This window comes from Filicampus tigris, chromosome 1 (assembly GCF_054856515.1).
Source record: "Filicampus tigris isolate MCC_2025a chromosome 1, RoL_Ftig_1.0, whole genome shotgun sequence".
Classification (NCBI taxonomy): Eukaryota; Metazoa; Chordata; class Actinopteri; order Syngnathiformes; family Syngnathidae; genus Filicampus; species Filicampus tigris.
In genome coordinates, this window is record NC_141217.1 from 28,172,880 (window position 1) to 28,197,294 (window position 24,415).

General features: G+C 40.5%; 1 protein-coding gene across 7 annotated transcripts in view; it reads left to right on the forward strand.

Annotated features, from left to right (window-relative positions):
* Positions 1-24,415, forward strand: part of LOC147153458 (synaptotagmin-2-like) — a 68,727-nt gene that overhangs the window by 39,257 nt on the left and 5,055 nt on the right. For 5 of the 7 annotated variants that reach the window (XM_086030106.1, XM_086030096.1, XM_086030124.1 and 2 more), the window contains 7 exons: positions 12,010-12,223; positions 12,546-12,706; positions 17,969-18,106; positions 18,511-18,678; positions 19,122-19,289; positions 19,874-19,991; positions 21,901-22,034. In XM_086030106.1, coding sequence (XP_085886232.1) covers positions 12,028-12,223; positions 12,546-12,706; positions 17,969-18,106; positions 18,511-18,678; positions 19,122-19,289; positions 19,874-19,991; positions 21,901-22,034 — 1,083 coding nt within the window. In that variant the 5' untranslated portion in view covers positions 12,010-12,027. Of the gene's footprint in view, positions 1-11,550; positions 11,571-12,009; positions 12,224-12,545; positions 12,707-17,968; positions 18,107-18,510; positions 18,679-19,121; positions 19,290-19,873; positions 19,992-21,900; positions 22,035-24,415 lie in introns of those variants that run through there. The other 2 variants (XM_086030133.1, XM_086030139.1) reach the window with 2 other exon arrangements.

Here is a 24,415-nt window from a genome sequence, read left to right on the forward strand (position 1 = left end):
GTAATACTTTGACATTTTCACTAGCCCATTAAGACCTAAAGCGCCTGGCTCAACATCTCCCCAAAACCTAAGGGCGAGTATATAATCATCCACTTAAACCTGAGGTTCTCACAGAAATTCAACACCTCTGAAATAATATCTCCTCCCCTGTAGCAGATAGAAACATAATTCCCAAATAATTTGAGAGTTTATACATGCGGCCCTCATACAGGCCTGAGTTTATTCATTTTTACTGTCTCAATCCAAGATGTAAAAATAAAGTGTCAGAGCAAGAGAAGCACCATTTTTAATAAAAAAAAGATCGAATGGTAATTACCAGCTTCTATTCTGTTACAAACACGTCAATATTGTCTATTGTCTAGAAACATATATCTTAACCATATATCACGTTCGACTGGTTCCACTGGTTCAAAATCCACAAGTGCGTCATCGATATCACTGCCGTTACTTATTTCATAGCCCTCGCGGTCATCTACACGTCCGCCATTATGCTCGAAAAAATTCCGCGACATCCTTCGAAGGGTCACGACATTGTAACGTGTATATTCTGATGCATTTCATTGGCTAGGAGACCAAGAATTGGATTAAAAATAGTAACAATTGCATAACAATTGCAACAAATCTGACCTACATGAAGTAATGCCTCTGTATTCCATGTTCGCTCTCTTTGGTTTGTGAGTACAAAAAGTTTAAAAAACACTTTTTTTGTATCTTCCTGTCATCTGGACTGGTTGCCTGGCAACTGCTCAAGGCCAAAAATAGTACCTCCCATAAACTTTATACAGTATAATGAAAAAGGGACCCATTTTGTAAAACTGTGAGCTTGAGAAGTTTTATAACATCTTCACGAATTTTAAGTCTGACGATGTTGTTGCTGTTTTCTTTTGAATTAATGGATTATTCACCAAAGTGTCACAGTTGCTCAGTGACTTTCATTGATCACTCTTTCCATATTGAGGTTCTTCATGTGGCCCATCTGTAGTGCTGCAGTGTCCCTGTCCTTGCTCACATTTTCACCGCACAGTTTTACATGCAGATTGGTTCACTATATCAGTGACAGAATGATTAATCGACCTATCAGGGGACAGAGAGAAGGGTTGCGCTGAGGGCCAGGGGGAGGATGTATGGCAACTGGTTGTAAATGATCCCCAACATCTCCTCATTCAGCATTCAAGCCCGGGCACCTCCCATACCCATTTTCAAGAATCCCTCTTGACAATAGCTGAGTCACATTGAGCTGCAGGTGCGAGTAAGCGTTGTTTTATCTGCACTAGCACGTTTGTAAATAAGCCTCTCCGGACCACCCTTCGGGTCAGCACACAGCAAGATATACGAGGCGAGGCGTTCCTCTAACGCTCTCCAGTGAGGTGATATGCAAGACACCTTTGTGACATCCTTATCTCGGCTGCTGCCCTCAGATCAGTGCTGGCACTGGCAGGGTTTCCTGAACTAATTGCATTATGTTGACACAGCTGCCACACTGAATCATGCTCACAATCTTTTCTTGTGGACTGTTGTTGTTTTTTTTTTTTGCTCTCTGAGCCTGCATCTTGAACGTACAGTCTATCTGCCACCCTGAGGGAAGCATGGGGGCGTGATGCCCAAGTAGATTCCTCACCCCGAATGGTTGCATAAGCAACTCTGCTGACTGTGTTGCAGTGGACAAGCAATATATCATATTATGTTGGAGTACATTGTAGAAAAATCATTCTGGCTTCTATTGGTTTCCATAAGCAGAAAGAAGTAATGCGGAAAGTTTGTTTCAAATATGATGTACTGTACTTCCCTACAAAGCAATCCATATTGACAAAGTGTACCAACGTTGCGAAAATTCAAGAATAAATATTCAATAATTTAATCTTGTCACGTTACATTTTTGTCCAATGCAGACACACATACAATATTTATTCCAAAGAGCACAGTCAAAAACATAATCAGCATGCTCATTTTGGATAATTTCTAACCAGAAAATGGGAGAAATTATATTGCTACATAACTAGAAGTCAGGTTCTTGAAGGTTTTCAAATAGCAACACAAATCCAAAATCACTTGGACTTGAATACTACCAGTTTTATTTTTACAGAATACTATTTTTACAGGATAACATATTGCAAAGAGAATAAAGTGAGAGGTCGACACAAATTTTCACATAGAATAGAATAACAATAGAATAGTGTTGCAGATGCAGGTAAACTATACAGTGCGCCTCAGTTGCAAATAATCAGAGATCCGTTTCACAAAGCAGGTTTAGTGAAAAACTGGGCCTCCTGTCTTTTCATAGTTGTGGTGCACACGCTTAACTCCAGGTGAAGATACTTTGAGTTGAGTAGTAAACTGATTCAAATCAACTGTTCTGGATCTCAGAGTAGATCTACTCAGACTTCAGGACTAGAATCAGAGTGTGTTGAGCCTACTTTGTGAATGACGCTGGTGGACTTTCCAGTTGTTTTAGTTTCAAAACTATTTTCCCCACTCTCTGTATTAAGAAGTTAATGAATTGGGCTCACAAATTATTTTAATTATAAAATATTTAGCAACTGGAACAGGAATGTGTTTGCAGAGAGATACTGTGTAATTCTCATTGGTTAAATAAATATTAATATTTAATTGGAATTCATTTCATTTCATTGCTCATATTTTCCTGAGCCTCCAGATGTTGTCCTGTCAGCTTATTTGTTTTGATTTCCGATTCTTTTACCTCTGCGACTTCAAGTGTACCCTTTTTTGGTCTGTTCGCAAAAGAAATGAATAAATAAATAAATAAATAAATAAATACATAAACATATAAACAAATAAGTCTAAACACAGGTGTGGAGTTAATCCTTTAGATGCAGTTCTGGAGGTCATGAACTTTGGTGACATCACACATAATGATGCTTCAGCCTCTCGTTTTCTTACAACTAAAAGTGTTTACCGATTTCAAGGTTTAATTTGTCACATTACAGTTTATTTATTTGTGTTGTTCAGCTCCAGAACCAAGACGGGCCCATGATTTGCACCTTGTGAATTTGGCAGAGCTTTTTTCGGTTCTTGGTTATCTCTCGACAAGAGGGAGAAGTTTGCAACTACAGTAGAATACCTTGCATAAATCTATCTCTGTTGCAGCATTTATTCAATGTCATCTTAATCTGTACGACTGAACCTTTGACATATTGGGATTATTGTGCAGAAATGTAGTTCAAAACAGACATTTCAAGGCATAAACATAGAAAAGTAGCGTTTAAGGCAGCTTTGTGGCCAGAGTGTAAATTGTGAAATGCTCAAAAGACACTACTCAGTTCAATGTCAAAGTAGTCTAAATATTTGCTTATTTCTCAAAATGTAATAAATGCTGATGATAGAAGCAGTGGAGCATTTCCTTTTGAGAGATTGGAATTTCCATATTCCATTTGAATGCACTCTGCTCAGACCATGATCTTCACATTATCTCAGCCTTCAGTGGTAAATAACAAGCAATGCAGCCATCAGTATCTCCCTGTAATCCTATTAGAACTTGACAAAATGAAACCATTGCGACTTTGGGAGTTCCCAGCCTATTTCAGCAGGAGTGCATTACTATAGAGTAGTAGCAAGAGTTCAGGAACAAAGCTGCAAATGATCTGTAATTGAAACAAAGTAACCGTCTCAACTCTGCTTTCTTGATTGATCAATGCTCTCAGTGAAAGATGCAAGGTGGGGTTTACACACCGATAATCAGGCAGGATTTGAGCATTAACTCACCTTCCGATCAACGTCAGCAAAGGCCCAATTGTCCAACAGCTCTTAACGATTTTCTTATGGTGTGGGCTATGGGTATGGGGTCAGTTGAGAGTTAGACCGAGCAACGGACTCCTAGGGCCCAATTTTGTAGACAGACGTTCAGCGTAAAAAACTCTTTATTTTTGTCCCGGGGCAAGTCTAGTTTACCGTGTTTGGGACCGCATTGCACCTCACTTCGCGTGCCGCACGGCACAACTGTGAATGTGTGGGGGCTAACACACGGATGCACTATCACGGGGGCAAGGCTGTCTCCAATTGCCTACGACACATGCGCGCCCAACTACGTCATCCGCAAGGGGAGATCTTGCAGTTTACCTGTATAAAAGCACTCTGAGCAACTCTCATGCACGGACCTCAGCGAGTCAATTTCTGCTTCTGCAATGTCAAGGAATGTGTGCGCTTCCACCACCCTGATTTTAATGGGAATGAGGGGAGCCACTTCGATTGGCCAAGAATCCACTGTGTTCCATCCCACAACGGTTCAAAATGCCCTCCATATAAAGAACTTGCATATTAGTGTGCATGTCAGGATAGACATGGATGGAATTCAAAAGAGAAAAACACAAAAGAAAAACACTCAGCCATGCAGAAATTGAACTAACAAATAAACATACATTTTGGTAGCAACACATTAATAATGCACTCAAAGCATTAATATACCTGTAAACCTAACCTAACCTTATTGCACACTCACATCCACATATTACTACCTACAAAATACATACAATCGGTAATTTGATGCTTGAATTGATTCAAAGAATTTAAAAACCAAGCCGGCAACATCCGAGTACTTTAAAGTCTCTATTGTGGTGATGTTCGTGTTTCGCCAAGTTGTGTTGTTTCCGAGGTTCCTGAATGCATCACGCACCTTTCTGGATGGGAGGGGTGTGCGAGTGAGGAATGAGCAAACAGCGAGGATGAAGAGATCTGGGTGTATTTACGACAGAGCTGTTGTTTCACCGTAGTTGGAATAATAAAAAGGCAGCTGTGTTGGAATAATAAAAAGGGAGATAACTAAGCTATATCTGACGTCGTGCCTTTGGAATTATAATTTATTTTCCCAAGCCACACAGAGTCGCAATATAAGTTAGAAAGAGCCGCATGCGGTTCCAGAGCCCCGGGTTGCCGACTACTGCTCTAGATCCACTGGCAGATGGCAGAAGAGATGCTGAGCTGGACGGGTGTGAAGAAGAGGAGTTCAGGGATGATCTTGTTGAAGCCCACAAACTGGATCCTCGTGTAGGTCCCTGCGCCATTGAGGTGCTTCAGGATGAGGTGCAGCGCCATGTTGACTGCATCCACTGACCTGTTTGCTCAGTAGGCAAAGAGCAGAGGGTCCAGCATGAGGCGTTCAAAGAATTTCATGACCATAGATCGTTTAGTCCCAAATTGCAGGTTTTTTTTTTTTTTGGGTGACAGGGGTGAAGTTGGAGTGTTTGAAGCAGGATAGGACTTCACACAACTCCAAGGATCTGTTGAAGAGCTCAGTTCAGAGGTCAGAGGCCATATGGTGTATGTGCATAGTCAAGCCTATATTCATTATATGTTTGAAATTTGACAATTTAAAGGATGGTTGCAGCTTTATCCGGCTTCATTCCATAAAAAGCTCAATAAGATTTGGATGAAAGAGTTTCCAAGCATGAAAAGTGCCAGCACGAAATTAGAGCATACACATGGAGCTTCGACGATAATTTGCCAACCACTTTGATTTTGTGAATTAAGTGATGAACTGTAGTCTCTAAGCACCAACGTACAGTAGCAGTCAAATTAGTGAGAGTTGAACGAAAAAACAGACGGTTGAAGTGAAGGCCATGCACTACACCCACAAATAAACAAGTAATGTCACAGATAGCAGTAGCGTCTGTGTGGACTGAGTGATTTGAGCAGGTCACATTACACAGATTGCTCTTTATCTTTGAGGACCTGCTCGTTTGGTGACCTGTGACAGCCGAGCAGCCATTGCCGTTGTCTCCCTTTGAATACGGAAACCTTTTCACAGTGCCTAATATTCAATAGTTAATTTGCCGCCCCACTGCTCCTGAATGTTGCCCTCAGCTGCAGCCAGATGAGTCCTATGACCAGTTTTCTCCTTGTTGACAGAAGCCATTTTGAAAGTAAGGATTAAAGTGGTTCAAGGTTTTGTATGGATGGCAAATTCAAGATTGCATTTAACACACTGACATACTCATTAATCTGCACACACACACACTGGCCACTTGCAGACAGCTGTGTACAGCAGTGTCGCTGTCAGGGTCGGGGAAACAAAGGACAAATAGTTAATTAATTGTTGTGCAGGGTACTTGTTGTTGTGTAATAGAACAGCTGCATGACTTGAGCTCACCCTCCTTGGGTTGTTTTCTCTTTGCGGATCCAACCTGGACGCTAATAGGCTAACTATAAACTCCCTCCCCTACAATTAGAGCCATGTCATCTGCTCGGAAGGCTTTTCTATTGCTGCAAGATATGAAGAACGTACTTTATGCAGATGCTGAATTTTATGTGCATGTTCAATTGGCCACTCAGCATCAGGCTGCACCTACAACTATGACATTTCTGTCTGTTCAAAAGCGCAACTTGTGGTTATCCATACACAAATGTTGCAATAGCCATTGAGGCTACAAATATAAAGTGGACTCTCAAAGGGCGTCCACATAGGATGTATGGCAAATGCCAATAATCTGCCATCATAAAACCTGTATTAATTAACTTGAAGGGGAAGTCACCCCTTGCATATGTTCTATGCAAGCCCACTAGTTGAAACAAGGCATTCAGATAGATATTGCGTTTGTGGAGTAAGAGTTAATCCAGAGGTTTTTAGCTATCTCTGGGGGCCAATTCAGACCTGACCTGTTTTCTGTAGCTGAGCCATGATTGGTCGTTACCTGAGCCCTGAGCAGTTGTGATGTTATTTTCAGTCGGCAGAAGTGACAAAATGGCCGCCCCCTGAGAAGGCATGGATTTTGCTGCTTAACTCATATTCCTCAAATGCAATATTAATCAGAATGCTGTCTTTCAACTAGTGGGCCAGCTGGGAACATATTCTTGAAAAAAATGTGTTTGGGTTGATTTCCGCTTTAAAGCTTGCTGAGACTCAAGTGATTTCAGACATGACTGCTGTCTCCTGAGTTAGACTGCGCAATCAAATTGGCCTCCTGACATAGATGCATTGTGCAAATGCAGTTCTTCTTTTCATTCAATGAGCAAATGCTTGCCGTCCGTGCTTGTTGCTTCAGGCTTGGTGCACTGTAAGAGGAGCCAGGTATGATGTCATATTGTTATGGTAGCTTTAAAAAGTATGTACCACATAAATGTGCTTTGTGATGACAAAGAATGAACCAAAACGATTGGTCTATTACACTGCTTCTATTTATCTTTAAATATATTACATATGAAAAGAATAATACAATATACACGGTTAAGGTTGTTAGTTATGGGTAAGAATGTGTCACCATGTACTAGGTACTAGTAGCTGTAAGGGTTAAGACGTGTTACTAAACCTTCTGTATTAAAACGGTTGTAATGCCAAATTTTACACCAGAGGTAGAAGTGCTTTACTTTCTAGTGCCATGGTATAATTCTAATTTACTATCGCCATGGTAACAGCCATTTGAATCACAGAAACACTATTGACACAGCGAGATGAAGTTCAAAATGCTGAAAGATGAATGTTTTCACGTTTTATATAATATGCATACTTCATTGTATGTCACTGAATGAGCTTTCAAAGTGATACAGTCTGATCTGTTCAGAGATTTGCTTAAGCACATACCAGCGACCGAATAGGAGGCCTAGATAAGGATTGAATTCGCTGCTCCGTGGTCAAAATGCCAATTTCACATCTGTCCAACAGCTTTAACGCACACGTTTATAAATCTTTTTCGGTCCTTCCTTTTCTTTCACCTATTCGGATATGATTTTGCTCAAAGCACTGTCTCTCATTGTTCGTCTGCTTCTTCAGCAGACTGCAGTGTCTCAACAACACTTTGATGGATTGCTATGAGATTTTATACAAATGTTCAAGGAGCCCAAAGGATCCATCATAATCACTCTGGAGATTCTCTGACATTTCCTCCAGCACCATCATTAGGTTACCATTTTCGGTTTTCATTGAATGTCACACTTAATGGATGGATTGTTAAAAACCTTGTTTTCTCTTCGACCAAATCGTCATTAACATCGACTGATGTTCTGCTTCTTTTGGTTATTCTTTGGTTCATGATTGAATCGGTGGAGCGTTGGTGGAGCAAACTATTTGAAGAACTTTGGCTGTACTTTATGTTCAGGCTTAATTGGCCAATGTTAACATGCACATATTAAGATTTGACCCAAAGAACCGCTAGTGAGTGCATCTCATAGCTCGGGAATTGGCTCATGAAGTGTGACTGCTTCCGCCGAAGAAAAAGCTAATGAAATTGTTGATTTTGCTGCAATGGTTGCTAAAAGCTCTCTCTCATAGCAGTCATAAAAACTAAGTCTGTGTCCTCTCTGTCCGTCCTTGCTGTTACCCTCAGAGCAGTAGAGATTAATGGTTGAGCACATATCCATTTATGTAAATACAATTGGTCAACAGGCTAGATTCGGACAACCAGAAATACATTGTCATGAAGGCAAAACAAACACAACTTAATAAATGTATTTATTTCATTCCTCCTTCAGGTAGTATGTCAGCAGAAGCAGCACAAGTAGTTTTAAAGACATATACAGTTATTGAGGTTACCATGAGCTCATCCTTCTCAATGTCTGACTCAATCTGAATAATTCATATGCGGCAATAAATGGCGGCTGAAATTCCTCCTCTAACTTGAGGATTGGCACCTAAGAAATGGAAAAATTCCGCTTTTTCTACCATATCACCATGACATTAATAAAATCGACAAGAGTCTACTCTTGTTATTCTTTTAATCCTTCCCTGCTCTTGCCCAATCAGTCATCAGTCTGTCGGCAGGCTGCTTCCAGCTGCACTTGTCAGACGGTGATTTCTGGAACCGATAAGAGCTCTGATTGAACATTTGTTTGGCGCGTGGAAACACCATGGCAGAATGGTGTGTGGATGTTTCTTTTGTTTCTCCTAACACCTTTCATGGTCAGGCACAATTGGCTCGAACGTTAGGTGACAAGCAAACAAAGCAAAAGTGATGTAGAACTAAGGATTGATGGTTATTTCTCATAAATATTGTTGCCAAGTGAACTCAAATCATTGCCCACTGACCTCACTGCCTTGTGAAATATGTTGGAACCAGTGCAGTATCAAACCATAGCGCTGGCTGCCATAGTCAATCACTGTACAGAATATGACGAGTCTGTTGGTAAAAATGGATGCAATGGCATAGGGCCAAAGTCAGTGTTCAAGGGAATAGAAATTACTTCATCATGCATTTGTAAAGTTTCTCAATTTATCATTAGATTCATTAATATTCCAGCAGGCGACAGGGTGGACGACTGGTTAACACGTCCGGCTCACAGTGCAGAGGTGGTGGGTTTGAACCCGAGCTTCGACCTTCCCGTGTGGAGTTTGCATGTTCTCCCCGTGCCTGCGTGGGTTTTCTCCGGGTACTCCGGTTTCCTCCGACATTCCAAAAACATGAAATGTTAGGTTTAATTGAACGCTCAAGATTGTCCCTAGGTGTGATTGGTTGTGTGAATGTTTGTTTGTTTATGTGTGCCCTGTGATTGGCTGGCAACCAGTTGAGGGTGTAGCCCGCCTACTGCCCGCGGACAGCTGGGATAGGCTCCAGCACACCCGCGACCCTCAAGAGGATAAGCAGTTTGGATAATGGATGGATGGAATATTCCAGCAATGACCTCAACCCTTTGTACGCATTAATTAAGGCAACCTCCATCAGGAAGGCTTTTTATTACTCTTCCAGCTGAAACCAATGTTTGAATACTATCTGAAACATTTTTTTTAAGACAGTGAATAAAACTGTGAACTATGAAATACTTCATGTTTTTAATGTTGTTTAATTAACGTGTTCTCATGTTTTAAAACATTCCAATGCTATTAAATTAACTTGAACTGAAATCTCACTACAATAGACATCTATCCAGAAGATCTTTTCTCCTGTGACTAAAGATGCTACAATAGTGTATCTTAAAAAATTGTTTTAAGTAGAATGCACAAAAGGAATATCCAGTTGTTATATTCTAATTGTTACATTTTAATGAAATTAGTTCACACCCTAAAAAGTATGATAATTGTAGATTAAAGTTGATTAATTGTCTGTAATTAAAGCATGTTCACAAAAATATTGATAAAATGATAGTTAAAAAAGAAATAAAAGTACAATTTCTCTCTCTCTCTCTTCCATTTTGTTTTCATTCTTATAGTTTCCACTGAAATACTGATGCTAAGTGGTATGTTTCAGGGTGTATCTAATCGTACTATTCAATATAGTCCATATATTTTTAATATTACTTTTATTATTTTCTAGAATTGTACTATAACATTAGTGTTTACATATCCGCAGAACACTTAATTTCTTGTTTTTATATTTCTTATACTTATATTCCACTTCTGCATTCTGTGTTTAACACATTCTTGATATAAAGTGTTATTCTTTAGATTTACAAGCATATTTTAAACATTTTGAGATTATATATATCATATTTATTGTCTGTGTGAACTTCAGGAACCGAACAATTTTTGTCATATAGCAATATGAATATTTTCACAAATTCATCCATAATAATGCCCCATTAACACATTTTTCTTTGTAAATTGAATCACAGTCATACATAGTCAGGTTATTTTCTATAATGTATTTATAGCCTCCCCTTTCATAATTCATTATATATATATATATATATATATATATATATATATATATATATATATATAAAATTGTATAATATATATATATATTTTTTAAGTCTAAATAATTTGAACTGTAGTTAAAATCTAGCAAGCAAGTACATAAAAAAATAATAAAGTACTTTTCAGCAATTACGCACTGTAGTTGTTGATTGAAGAAACCAGTTTTTGAATAAGCTGTCCACTCAAGCGACCCCAATGCATGAATGGCTCGAATCACACTCTCACTTTCTCTTCTGTCTTGGTATGTGACATGGAGACCGGTACTCACTTTTGAAACATAAGGTGCAAACAGGTGCCGTTAGTATCGAGAACCCTTGCAATTTGTAGGCTTCTGTATTGTACTGTGTTAGGTTTTTGTGGAGGAGGACCCAAACGCAGGAGGCAAAACTGTGTGCAAGATTGAGTATTTAATTTAAAACAAAAGGCAAACAAGATGCTGGGATAATAAACTAACAAAATATTGTAGTCTCCAAAAAACAACAAGGAACAAAACAAACACTAGGACTAGGACTGTAATGTACTTTGACAAGACTTACAAAGACAGGATAGAACAGACAAATCAACAAGGGCTGAATGAAAGCTAGCAAATAAATACAGCCAAGTTAATGATACAACGAGGAACACCTGGACAAGACACAGAGGGTAGGAGGAAGCTGGTTGGTTAACACAGGGGACTGGGATGACAAGCACAGGTGGACTCAATAACTTAATGAGAGACAAAAGGACACAAGGAAAAGCATGAAACTAAACTCAAAAACAAAACTCAAAACACAGACCATAACATACTGATTTGCAGAGGTGGCCATTTTGCTGGTCCATCATTCACCATCACTCAGCGGCATGGGTACCTGTCCGTCATTCGTCAGTCCGTCATTTTTCAAGCCAAACCGCATTGTAATTGTCAATTGGTCAGTCCATCAGAAGTACATCGGTCCGTCAGTCTGTCCTCCCACCCAAAAAAAAACATCAAGACGGGTGTCCGTCACTGACAGATGCGGTTAGTGAAGATTACACTGACAGACGAAAACCCACTTCCGTTGGTGCTTTAGTCCATCATTTTTAAAAAGTGTTCCGTCATTCTTCAACCGTCAGACTGACGGACCAGTCCATCAGTCTGACAGAATGCTCGCCCCTGCTGATTTGTGTAAACTCATCTTAGTGCGAAACTGAAAATGTGATCAAATGTTCTCTGATGGAGTCTCACAGCGGGTCCCACAAATTGTTTTGTTTCTGTGTTCGCTCTCTCTCTCTCTCTCTTTTCTGTTGTTAAGTGTAATTTACTATCAAGCGGTGTTGGTAAAACTACATGAACAGAAGTACAGCCATGCATTTATTTTCCCAGAAAATGAATGAATGTACAGTACCTCTGCATGCTTAATACTAACAAAACATTAGAGAGAGCAGGGGTAATGACTGTTTTCCCGATGCTCTTTCAGGGACTGTGTGCAGCCTAAATGACTAAGTGGAACTTGTTCAAGGACCAGACAACGCCCATGGTCGCTGCCAAGCCAACAGGGGCCAGTGCCTTGACTGTGACTCCTGCCCCTGTCGCACTCGTCTCTGCAGACAACTCCACCGAGCCAGTCAGCAAGAACGATGCCTTTGACGAGATCAAAAACAAGTTTCTGAATGAAATCGATAAGATCCCACGTGAGTACTGAAGAAACTTCCAATCAACTTGTGATGACGAAGCAGCAGTTTTGGAATTGGATTTTCTGCTTTTGCTGCAGGCATTGGCAGCCTCATAACGACTTTATTCAGTATTGATCAGAGGCTGCCCCCTCTAATGGCACAGAAATCTAATTTTCCCTCAGTCTAATCGCAAACGTGGCACCTCTTACTAAATATATTTGGCCCAGAGCATGACACGGACCAGGCTAAACAAGTGGTCGGTCAAATGTCAAAATATTTGTTTCTTTGCTCTCGGGCAAGGAATGTTTCACCTATACGTGGATTTGTTTACTATCCTCAGTGCCGTCCTGGGCCATCATTGCCATTGCTGTGGTCGCTGCTTTACTTATTCTAACGTGCTGCTTCTGCATCGTCAAAAAATGTTGTTGCAAGAAGAAGAAGAACAAGAAGGGCAAGAAGGGAAAGGGTGACATGGGGATGAAGAACCTCAAGGGAGGAGAGGTATGTGACACTATGGGAGAGTTTGGGGAATTTTCCCATTTCTAAGCCTTTGATTATGACTACTACAAGGTTTATAATATGGCTTTGTAATTGGGAAATGGACTCATGCATTTACACAAATCAGATTTTAGGCCAAACGTTTTTTTTTTTTTCCTGTCATCAGCTGAGTTGACGGTTCTCCAAGAAGATGTAATTTTGTCAGCCATTTCTAACTGGGTTGATTGAGACTAACTTTTAGGAGTTTATCCTGGCCCAAGTTTTTGTCATCTTTTACGGGCTTTTCAAAATATTTTCTTTAAATTTGATTGATAAATGCACTTTCTTTTCATTGACTTTATTCTACTAGTGAAGATGTTATTCTCTTGAGCAAGGTTTACCTAGATTCAAAACCTGTCTTTTAAGTTTCAAATTGCAGAAAATCGACTTAACACTTCAAAAGTCATCTTTTACATGTGAAATGAAACCTAGGTTTGTATCATAGACTTGTAAAAACGGGTAAAAGTTACTGATACAACTGTTACTGACGACAATGTTTTCAAAATGTTTCTATGAAACACAACTGTAAGCGTTGTGATAAGCATACCAGGCAGTTGAGAGCAATGTCAATTTTTAAAGCTCTGCACCCAGAAAGACAGACAGACAGATAGATAGATCACTAGATAGATAGATTTGAAAATCCTAAAATGACACAATTGTGTCCATTTTCATTTGAAAACGGTTTTGTGAAAATGGCCCTCTTGTTGTTTTTCCGCAAGTGTAGACAAATGGGTCCAACACAGGGATCACCAACACCGTGCCCGCAGGCATCAGGTAGCCCCTCAATTACCTCATTTGTAGCTCGCAGGCCTGTTCTAAAAATATCTCACTAGCGATGGAACATTTTGATTTGCCAGGAATGTTGTAGTAGTGATCGATTGAAAATGTAAACACTTGTAGAAATGTACAAGAAATAATGTACTGCATGTTGATATTTATCTGTTTCCCACCTTAGTAAATCAGTGTTGAGAAATATTGTGAGAAATCATTAACACGATTGGTGTATTTCACATACTTTATAGATGAATGAAATACCATTAATTATAAATAACATAATTAAAGGTAATTTGAGCAAATGTGCTATTTCAGAAGTGTCTCAAACTGGTAGCCCATCCCATTAACCCATGCCTAAAGCATCTGGCTCAACAGCTCCCCAAAACCTAAGATCGTCTTTGGAATTACCATTGAAAACTTGACGTTTTCCCAGAAATTCAATACCTACAAAATAATTAATATCTCAGCTCCTGCAGCAGATAGACATAATTTCAAAAGCATTTGAAAACCTAGACATGTGGCTTTTACACAATTTATTAATCTTTACTGTTTCAATCGAAGATGTAAACATAAAGTGTCAGTGCAAGAGAAGCACTATATTCAATTTTTAAAAATCGAGTGGTAATTAGCATCCTGTATTCTGTTACAAATCCATCGATATTGTCATTGTCTACAAACATATATCTTAACTATATATCACGTTCAACTGGTTCTACTGGTTCGACGGCGTCCTCTATTATGACTCGAGAGAATTCCGGAAAATCATCCACGGACTCACGAAGGGTAGAAAGTAGCAACAGCGCTCCCATCTCTAGTGGTAGAGACGCGGTTATGCGCTCCCGGCCTTAATGGGTTAATCAGTACCCATGAAGTAGCTCTCAGTTTCGAAAAGATTTGTGATTGGTTGGTGATCAGGAAAATTGAGGTCATAAGCAGGATGGCAATGTTGAATGTATTTCTTGATTCCCATCTCTGGGTGCAGGCAGCCAAAGCTTTGACGAAGTAAAAATGCCCATGTCAATTGGTCATGTTTCTTACCACTTTGAAAATCCTGCAGTAACTACCGAGAATGGCTTTTTGACCACTGGCCAGATGTTTCTTACCACTTTTTGAACTATAGTATCCAGTAAATGATGAGTAAAGACTTTATTCAGTGGCTTTGTAACCAGGTCAGTGTATTCTCCCCAGATGAAAATAACACTCTTACCAACCATAATTATCTGTTTTATTTTTTTCTCTCTTCCTTTGTTATGTGATGTGTGATTTGTCAAACTGTAAATGTTTTGCTCTGTCTCTCTCTCTCTCGCTCTCACTCTCATTTGTGCTTTGGGATTTGAGTGGAAAATGACATGTCCTATCTATTCAGCTCAGCCCCAACACTGTTTTCACAACCTTTCAAGAGTGATTATAAAAATAGCAGTTTGAACAATTGCTCTTGTGCAGGTCTTACAATTATTATTTTTCTACATGCTTCAGTGATGATTTGACGACTCATTCAGTTGGGTAACAATACATCTAAAAGTCAAGTTATTTTAAGGCACAATGGATCTGCTGCACAAGATATGATTGTGCTAATGAGGAGGTTGGCCTATCTGTCATTTTCCTCACTCCCGACAGTTTAGCTGACTGCATTTGCTGTGATTACCCTTCTTTGGTGTCTGCTGTGAGTTCAATCTCTTCCTTTGTCTCTGCTCTCCTCCTTCCTGCTTTGTGTCTTATATGTGCTCCGTGTATCTTGACTGTGGTGGACTTCTCTGCCTACGGTAGGTCTGATAGCACGAGGCGCCCCTCTCTGGCCGCTCTGAGTAAGCGCAGACCAGTGCAGAGGGGGGAGCTGGGGGGGCGGGCTGGGCTTGAAGGGATGGATTGCAGTGATGATGTCTATGAGTGCTATGGCTTTCTTAGTTCTTTGCAAGCTTAGGTGCTGCTGGTGCTTGAGGAATCTTTGGGAGCAATTAAGCTGCTTCGCAAAATCCACTGAATTGACATGCCGCACCAATTGCTATGTCTTGATACAGAGATGGTTCTCTTCAGATATGTGAAACCCAGCAAAGACCTGTTTTAATGCAAATGGTTTGAAATGAATATGAAACCCTTCCTTTGATTGAGCCTTTTGAATGACTAGTGCACTCGGCAATCCACTAGTGATCACTAACATGCATGTGCAAGGGCTAAGCTGGATAATGTCATACAAAGGCAACCCACCAGTGAACTTTGGGCTTGTTTCCACCATCATGGGCCGTTATAGTGCAACGCAAATCAAAGAATGACTCACAACTAATTGCTTTTGAGCTCTGACATTTACTCACTGGCGCCCACCTTGTGCAAACATGCTCAGAGTTCGCCGACAGACAAGACTTGTTTGTTTTGTAGCTCTTGACAAAGACCAGCGTATGCCCTTTCAGTAGGTAACATTGAATGGCCACAACTTGACTTGAGAGTAACTTTCCTGGATGACCCATGCTGCTGACATACAAGGTGACAGATGAGAAAGAGATGGTGTGCCCGAATGTTTGCCCAGAATTTGTCCTAATCACAATCCTGATTTCAGTCCATCCAAAGATTAGGCGAGTCACTGCATTATTGTCCAGGTGAAACCTCTTCTTGATATCCATCCCATGTTGGGCAAAGGACATGCATCCAGACACACCACCTCCTTATCCCAGAGCCCTCCCCGGTAGTTTGGGGAAAACTAAAAATTCTCAAGGCAGTATGATGAGTTCAGACATTTTGCCCGAATGTTTGCCCAGAATTTGTCCTAATCACAATCCTGATTTCAGTCCATCCAAAGATTAGGCGAGTCACTGCATTATTGTCCAGGTGAAACCTCTTCTTGATATCCATCCCATGTTGGGCAAAGGACATGCATCCAGACACACCACCTCCTTATCCCAGAGCCCTCCCCGGTAGTTTGGGGAAAACTAAAAATTCTCAAGGCAGTATGATGAGTTCAGACATTTTTGGTCCTGACAAAAATGTGCCCTTTTCAAACTGTCCATGCTCAAGCTACAAGGTAATTCATTTACATCGGCCATCAGATAGAAACATACCCTGCATTTTGTGGCCTGGCATGTTTGAATGAAACGCACTGACCACAACAAAAATAGAGAATGCCACAAACAAGTACAATCGTTGAGTTTACAAGAGGGCGTGAGTTATCAAGCATGCACGATAGACCGCATGCAAGCAAGACAAGTGTTTGCGTATGTTGGGAGAAAGATGAGTGTAGTGAGAATGTGTGTTTTATCTGTGTATGCGCCCTGTTCCAGCTCACCTCTTTCAGCTGACCAGAGAGTAGCTGGAGCGTCCGGTTTTTACGAAGACATCTGTGTTTTCTCAAGATGACAGCCATAGGAAAGCCAGCAATACTCTACTTGAATCCAAACTGAAAGGACGAATTAAGAGCAAAGCGCTCAAGCTCCAAGAATAAGAAACATGACTGTAGGTCTTTTGTATTGGACTTAAGTTGGACGTTAACAAACCTAAAGTCACATGATAAACTAGCGTGTAATTTCTCAGCCGCATGAAACTACCTGCTGCCAAACAGGAGGTGGAAGTAGTTTTTATTTCCCAAACCCACAGACCAATCATGTAGCTTATGCTATACGTCATGTTCAACATAAATACCCAATACCCGGAGCAGTTGAGAGTTACAAACAGTAGCAGTGTAAACAAGGGAATATGTGAGGGTGTCAGAAGCTAAACAGACACCAGGAATGATGTCTTGCTTTAAGGTCACCCTCTTTTGTCAAACAGCCTTCAGTATCAGGAGTCAAGTAAGATATCACCGTGTCAAATGCTTGGCTTTGCCTCATTGCTCTGTCCTTCAGTGCCTCTCAGCTTGGTCCAAATAATACATTTTATTTTAAATGGCATGAAACGGGAACATCGTGTTGTTTTCCAGGTCGCATTTGACAAATTTTGTAATTTTTATGATTGCTTGGTTAGACCCTTTACATATGAAAGTTCTAACAATCATTTTTAGTAAGGCAGTTGCTTTTTCAACACAGCAACAATTGTGAACTGTTAATTTTATTGCATGTTTTTTTTTTTTTTAATTAGAGTGGATGTGCACCTCAGTGCGTGTATAAATACCACCATGGATCCCTCCCACTCCCCCTGTATTAACTCAGTGTTTTCTAGGTCAGGACAACTTCACCGACTCATTTTTAAATACTATACATTAATTAATTAATAGAAAAAAGACAAACACACTAACTGACTAATAGCAAATGGTGTCACCCAAGAAATAGTGAAATCAAGTCAGGTTGCAACCGTGGTCATCGATGAACAGATTGACTAGTAACACCTGTGTGTGCACGGGTAAGTGACAGGTAGGTGCTGTGACTAACCCGACTGTTGATGGCCGAGGGTTGTTGATCAGCACAACCTCAGATTTAAAAGCATCTGCTCACTATTTTCTCTACTGCCTTCCACCCCTTTGTCTTGCAGAAACAACAGGACGATGACGACGAGGAAGACGATGTAGAACCTGGACTGACTGGAGATGAGAAAGAAGAGGAGGTGAAGGAGAAAGAGAAGCTAGGAAAGCTGCAGTACTCCATTGATTATGACTTCCAGGAGAACAAGGCAAGAACATCAGTCCCTTAACACTCATAAAGAAAATGGAAGAGAATAACAATCTTGAGGATTTAAATTGGAAGTCATATCTTTTCAGTCCTCCACAAAGTTTCAATGTCAAAGTAAAAAGAATTATATTGTAATGCTATGTTTAAAATGGCAGAATTCAAAGTTCAGACTCATAGATTCATGCTGACCTGCTTCACAACCTCAGTTTTCAAAATGTGCTTTCTGTGTACAGCATTGCAATGTTTTCATAACAAAATAATGCTGTTTCAGTATCACATTCTTTTCATAGTATTCATGCAGCACTTGACCTGATCAAATATCAGGCCAAAGGAAGGATCCTTTAGTCTGATACACTAACAGAATCATCTATACTGACTCTTTCTCATATGGTTTTCATTCTCTAGTTGACTGTGGGAATCCTGCAAGCTGCTGATCTCCTCTCTATGGACAGTGGTGGTACCTCTGACCCATATGTCAAGGTCTTTGTCTTACCTGACAAGAAGAAGAAGTTTGACACAAAGGTTCACAAGAAAACCCTCAACCCAGTCTTCAATGAGACGTTTATCTTTAAGGTAGCCCTTGCAGTTCTCTTTGTACTCATTACTATTTTCAAATAATTTGTCGGTGTCTGGTTGACCGGTCATGATCTGGCTTTGGATTGCTTCCCTTTCCTCTGAGAGTTCAGTGCCTGCTGCCCTGCTTAGCCCTAATACTTTCATCCACTGGCAATAAAAGGTTGCAGACATTTTGAAGGTGGCCGACAAGGAGAATGTGGGCGAGAATTAAATTAAAGCAGAGGGCCACCTTTGGTGCCTGCTGACACAGCTCGATGAATTCAACACAAACACTTCAAACAGCTTGTCAAAGTCAGGCCAACTCTACTGAAGCTGTGTGTTAAGACAACCATTTGTAAGGTCCAGACCCAAGTCACATCTAATGTTGTTCTGCTCTGAAAATGCAGTAAATCTGGATTTTGCTTTAAATGACTAAATTAGGATTTATTTGTGTTTTCCAGATTCCATTCCAAGAGATGGGAGGGAAGACTCTGGTCATGTCTGTCTATGACTTTGATCGCTTCTCAAAACATGATGTCATCGGCGAGATTAAAATACCCATGAACACCCTAGACCTGGCAAAGCCAATTGAAGAGTGGCGAGATTTAGACAGCGCGGACCAAGAAGAGGTAATAGAATCGAGAAAGAAAGTGCTATCCTGCAGCTTTATTCCCCTAAAAGCCACTGCCTGTTTCTAAAGCTTCTTGTGTTCCCTACAGTTTGCTCTACATTCAGGCACAGAAATTAATAAGAATAGTTTTCTAATGACACTATGTAGAGAAAAATCTTTGGATGCACCTTATTCATTTTCAATTAGTTAATCATGTTAGGGATTGGGCTCGAACCCTATGCTCCCCACAAATCTCGATTCTTTGGAATTTGCGTAAACAAACTGCACAAAGCAAGGATCAAAGGTATGGATTACTTTGATGTGGAATAATTTGAGTGCCCTGGCATTAACCTTGATCAAACACATTTTAGATGAACTACAATGGCAATGTGAGCCCGCCCTTCCTTTGATTGATCTCGCAAATGTTCACATAGGGTTGATTTATATCAAGAGAGTCCCTCAAGAGATAAACAGAGTAGTATGGAGGTTTTTGTTGACACTTTCAGTTTTTAGTATTTGAGACACTACATCATTCTGTCCTGCTGTTTCTCAAGATCATGGCAGCTGGATTTAACTTTCTCTCACCTTTCATCCATAAAACAGCCGGAGAAGCTGGGTGACATTTGCATCTCTCTTCGTTATGTACCCACCGCCGGTAAACTCACAATCTGCATTCTGGAGGCCAAGAACCTGAAGAAAATGGACGTGGGGGGTCTTTCAGGTTTGTAAAGCATGAGTCGCCCCTCCCCAACTATATAAGAATTTAGGCACCAATATTGACATCAGTGGATATCTGATGCAATTGTGACTTGCAGTTAGCTAGCTAACTATCCCTTCATCCTGGAAAATACAGTGGAACCTCGGGTTATGAATGATCCTCTTTATGAACAATTTGCTCTACGCACAACATTTGTGTTGAAAAATGACCCCTCTTCATGTACTATTTTCAGTATACGAATGGATGAGTGGCTGATCTATGTTCCGCTTCTTCTCGCGCTACATAAGCCTTCATTGCTGTAACTGAAAACTAGGTATCTGAAAACTTGTATCCTTCCATGGCGTAAGACACAAAGAATCAGTCAGAAAATTTCCTAAGAAAATGGAAACTGCTAAAGATAGTGTTAGGAAGCACTGGAAAGATGCTGTGCTTCGCCCAGTGTGTGGACTGGGTCTTTGAGCTGGCCTGGCAGCTTTGGCGCTCGTCGCAGATACAGTGTATTCCAGCCACCGGTGGTAATAACCAAACAGATATATTTCCATGGCCTGTGAGTAGACAATACTAGGCATAAGAAAGTTGCTAGAAGAAGTAGCATTCATTTTTCCAGGACGTAGTAGTTATATTTGATTGACGGTTGATGTAGTTTAAGCGCATTGAGTGCAGCTAACGAAGACTGATAATACTGTGTAAAAGTTTAAAATCTTGTGTGTTATTTCAGTCTAGTCTAAGTGTTATTTCAGTCTGTATTTAATAGAGTACACAAACAGAGGAAATATGTTTGTAGCACCAGTGACCAAAAAAAAGAAAGCAATAGTGAGGGGAGGGCACAGACTTATATATGACTGGACTAACAATGCCGCTTACTCGCTGTTGGGAGAAGTGAAGCCATCGACGGCCATCTTACATTGCCATATATACTGTAAATTCGTGAGTAGCCGCTGCAAGCAAGGTCACAGGGAATTCATGGACTGGATTTCCAGTAAATAAGGACGTTCTCTATTCAATCACAAAGTAAGTGGAACGGATCGGATAACGGCAAGGGCTCTTTACATGGCTTAGATCATAAAGTGAAAGAAGACCATAGATTTCTGATCATATTTAAGTAAATAATGATTGTCCATCCTTCACATGCTTTACCTTTGAGTCATCTTCAGGGGCGTGGTAGCCTTTCGGGAGATTCCCGGACAGAATTTTTAGGGCCGGTGTTCACCCCTAACCACCACCCACCCCCGCTCGAAGAATATTCTCAGGACAAATTTTGTTACCAGTATGTCCGTGGCCAACTCTTGTGTGCTATCCAGGGTCTGGTTGCAGAGAAAACTTGGACTGGATGTTTAGTAATAAGAACGCTGACAATATGATTTGGTGGAACGGATTGGATAATGACTTACCGCCAAAGGGCGTCCTGAAGAAAACTGGAAACGCACAGATTTATGACCATATTTAAGAGAATATTGATGGATTATGTGTTTGTTTATTTGAAATAATTTTCTGGCCACTGTATATTGAATATTTGGTATTTTTTCTAAAAAATAAAAAAACAAAACAAAACAAACAAAAAAACAGTAGAAAAAATAAAAATAATAATAATAATAATAAATTACATTGGTACCTTTTGTTAAAAATAAATAAAAATAAAATAAAAATGCAACCAAATCATTTAAGGGGGGCTTCAGAATATTTAAGGGGAGCTTCAGCCCAATAAAATAGACCTAACGTCATCACTGCTGTTAATTATTGCTTTCAGGAACTTTATACAAGACTGTGTCATGCGCAGACTCTGCAATACCTACCAAGCAGTACCTCGCACTCCCCCCAAATTCAACTGTGGCGCCATCTGTTGATACACCACAACATTGCAGCCCAAGTAGGCATACTGTATGTACGGCTCATTGTGTTATTCGTCTTTCAGATCCCTATGTGAAGATTAACTTGCTGCAGAATGGAAAGAGGCTGAAGAAGAAGAAGACAACAGTTAAGAAGAATACGTTGAATCCTTACTACAATGAGTCGTTCAGCTTTGAGATTCCTCTTGAGCAAATGCAGGTGAGAACAGGAGCCTACTGTTTAATAGCCTCTAAACTACAGACAATGTAAACAATACATTGGCATGTACTTTAATTTCAATTCTAAAATAATCCCATTCGCATTTATATGGAGAATTAGGTAAGTAGGCAGGTACAGTGCTTATAAAAAAAAATCTATATACCCTGTTTCAAATGCCAGGTTTTTGTGAGATTACCAATATAAATAATTGGAAAAACTTTTTCTACCATTAACGTGACCATATAACCTGTACTAGTGAAATGCAAAAAAAAAAAAAAGATAAATGGGCTGTCACTTGTATAGCGCTTTTCTACCTTTGGTACTTAAAGCGCTTCACACTGTACCTCATCTACCTAGTGATGCATCAGGAGCAACTGGGGGCTCAGTATCTTGCTCAAGGATACTTGGACATGGTCACAATGGCCGGGGATCGGTCCCACAACCTCCGGGTTGGGAAACGACCACTCTACCATTGAGCCATGCTGCACCCTCTTCTTTAGATCTTTAAGAAAACGGAAATAAATAATAAACAATTGAGATACCGTGGTTGCACCAAGTGTGCCTACCCCCTTTAAACTAGGGAGGTGGATGTGTTCAGAATTCACCAGTCACATTCAAACTCATGTTGAATAGGAGTCAGCACATAGCTGCCACCACTTAAAAGGGATACTTGGATGAACTTAACATTGGCACTTATATAAAAGGTTTGCATGTGAAAATGACATCAGTACTAAAATGCTCCCCCCAAAAGACTCTGTAGTAATGTAAGGGCATTTTTTGTGATTAGATTTACGACAAATTGCCCCGCCTCTTTTTTCTGTCTCAGCGGTGTACGTCACGGGAGGAGGCAAGCGTGGTAATATTGCTCGCTTTGTCAGTTCAGTTGACCGATCGCCACCAAAATGCAAATGCACATTACTACTCTTGTCCACTTCAACCTGTGAAAATATAAAAGTGTTCTGCACAATAGTTTGGATTTATTGACATAAAACGTGATGTTGTCATGATCACCTCCCCAAAATCAAAAATACCGTGGCGATCGCTTCTCCACTTACACAGGCTGAAGCGGACAAGATCATGAATGCGCACACGAACCCCGGCTGCTTATATTTCGGACATTTAGCGACGCTAAACTCGTGTCAACTCTCAGGAGGCAGACGGGCTAGCAATCAGGAAAGCATGGATCTTTATTTCCACACCCCCCTTCCCTCCCTGGCTAACAATAGAATAACGGTACAGCTAATAGCAATAACTAGCTTCAGGCCGTTAAAACAAAAGGCGTTAGCACAACAACATTAGCTCCTTACTGTCGTGTGGAGGTGCAGCCGCGCGAGTGAAGGTGGCGGCCAGCGTCAGAGTGAGGTAAGACCTCATCGAACACCGGGGGTGTCTTGAACGTGCGTGGTTGTTGCTAGTGAAAGTTTAGTCGGTCTCGCCGACAGAAGACGGCTATTTAAAATCAGAAGCGGACCAGCCTATAGACGGGTACTATTTTTTTCTCCTCCGGAAAAAAAGGCGAATGACCGACGACGGAAGGGTACCCACGCTGCAGACGGATGACGAATAACGGATGCTCAATTTTTAGTATAAAGCCCAGCTCTGGTGGTAGGTAGGTTTGTAGGCAGACAGGTAGTGGGTACATTTTCAGTTGGTTATGTATATACTTTAGGTAGGTTAATAGGGAGATAGTTTGTTGGGTGGGTCAGTACATGGGGAAAAAAGATAGGTGAGTAGTGGGTTGTTTGTTCGTTGGCTCAGTGGGTAGGTAAGGTAGGTATCTTTGTAGGTAGGAGCTAATATGAACCTAGATAGGTAAGTAGTGGTTAGGATGATAGTTGATTAGTTAGGTGGGTAATGGCATACATTGAGAGGTACTGTTGGGAGGTAGGCAGAATATAGGAGGTAGGTGTGTAAATTGTTTGTTCAATGAGTGGTCAGATAGATAGAAAGACAGGTACTTAGTATGGTGTTAGTTGGTTTGATGAGTATGTTGGTACATAGGCGCTATCCCTGTAGGTAGGATCTAATAGGAGGTAGGTAAGTTGGTTGACAAGTGCAGTAGGGGCTACAAGGTTTGTTTGTTGATTAGGTAGGTGGGAAGTTGGTGGTAGATAGGCATGTATCAAGATGAGTAGCTATGTATGTAAGAAGACAGGCAAGAGGAAGTAGGTGAGAAAGTAGAAAGGAAGGCAGTGGGTAGGTTATTAATTGGTTAAGTGGTTAGGTAGATGGGTGGAGAGATATCTGTGAAGCATGTTGTTTGTTGGTTGATTCAGTGAGTAGGTATGTAGGCATCCCTGTAAATAGGAATTAGGAGGATGTAGGTAAGTTGGTGGGTGCTTGTATGTTAGTGGATTAGGTAGTTAGTCAATTTGGTCGGC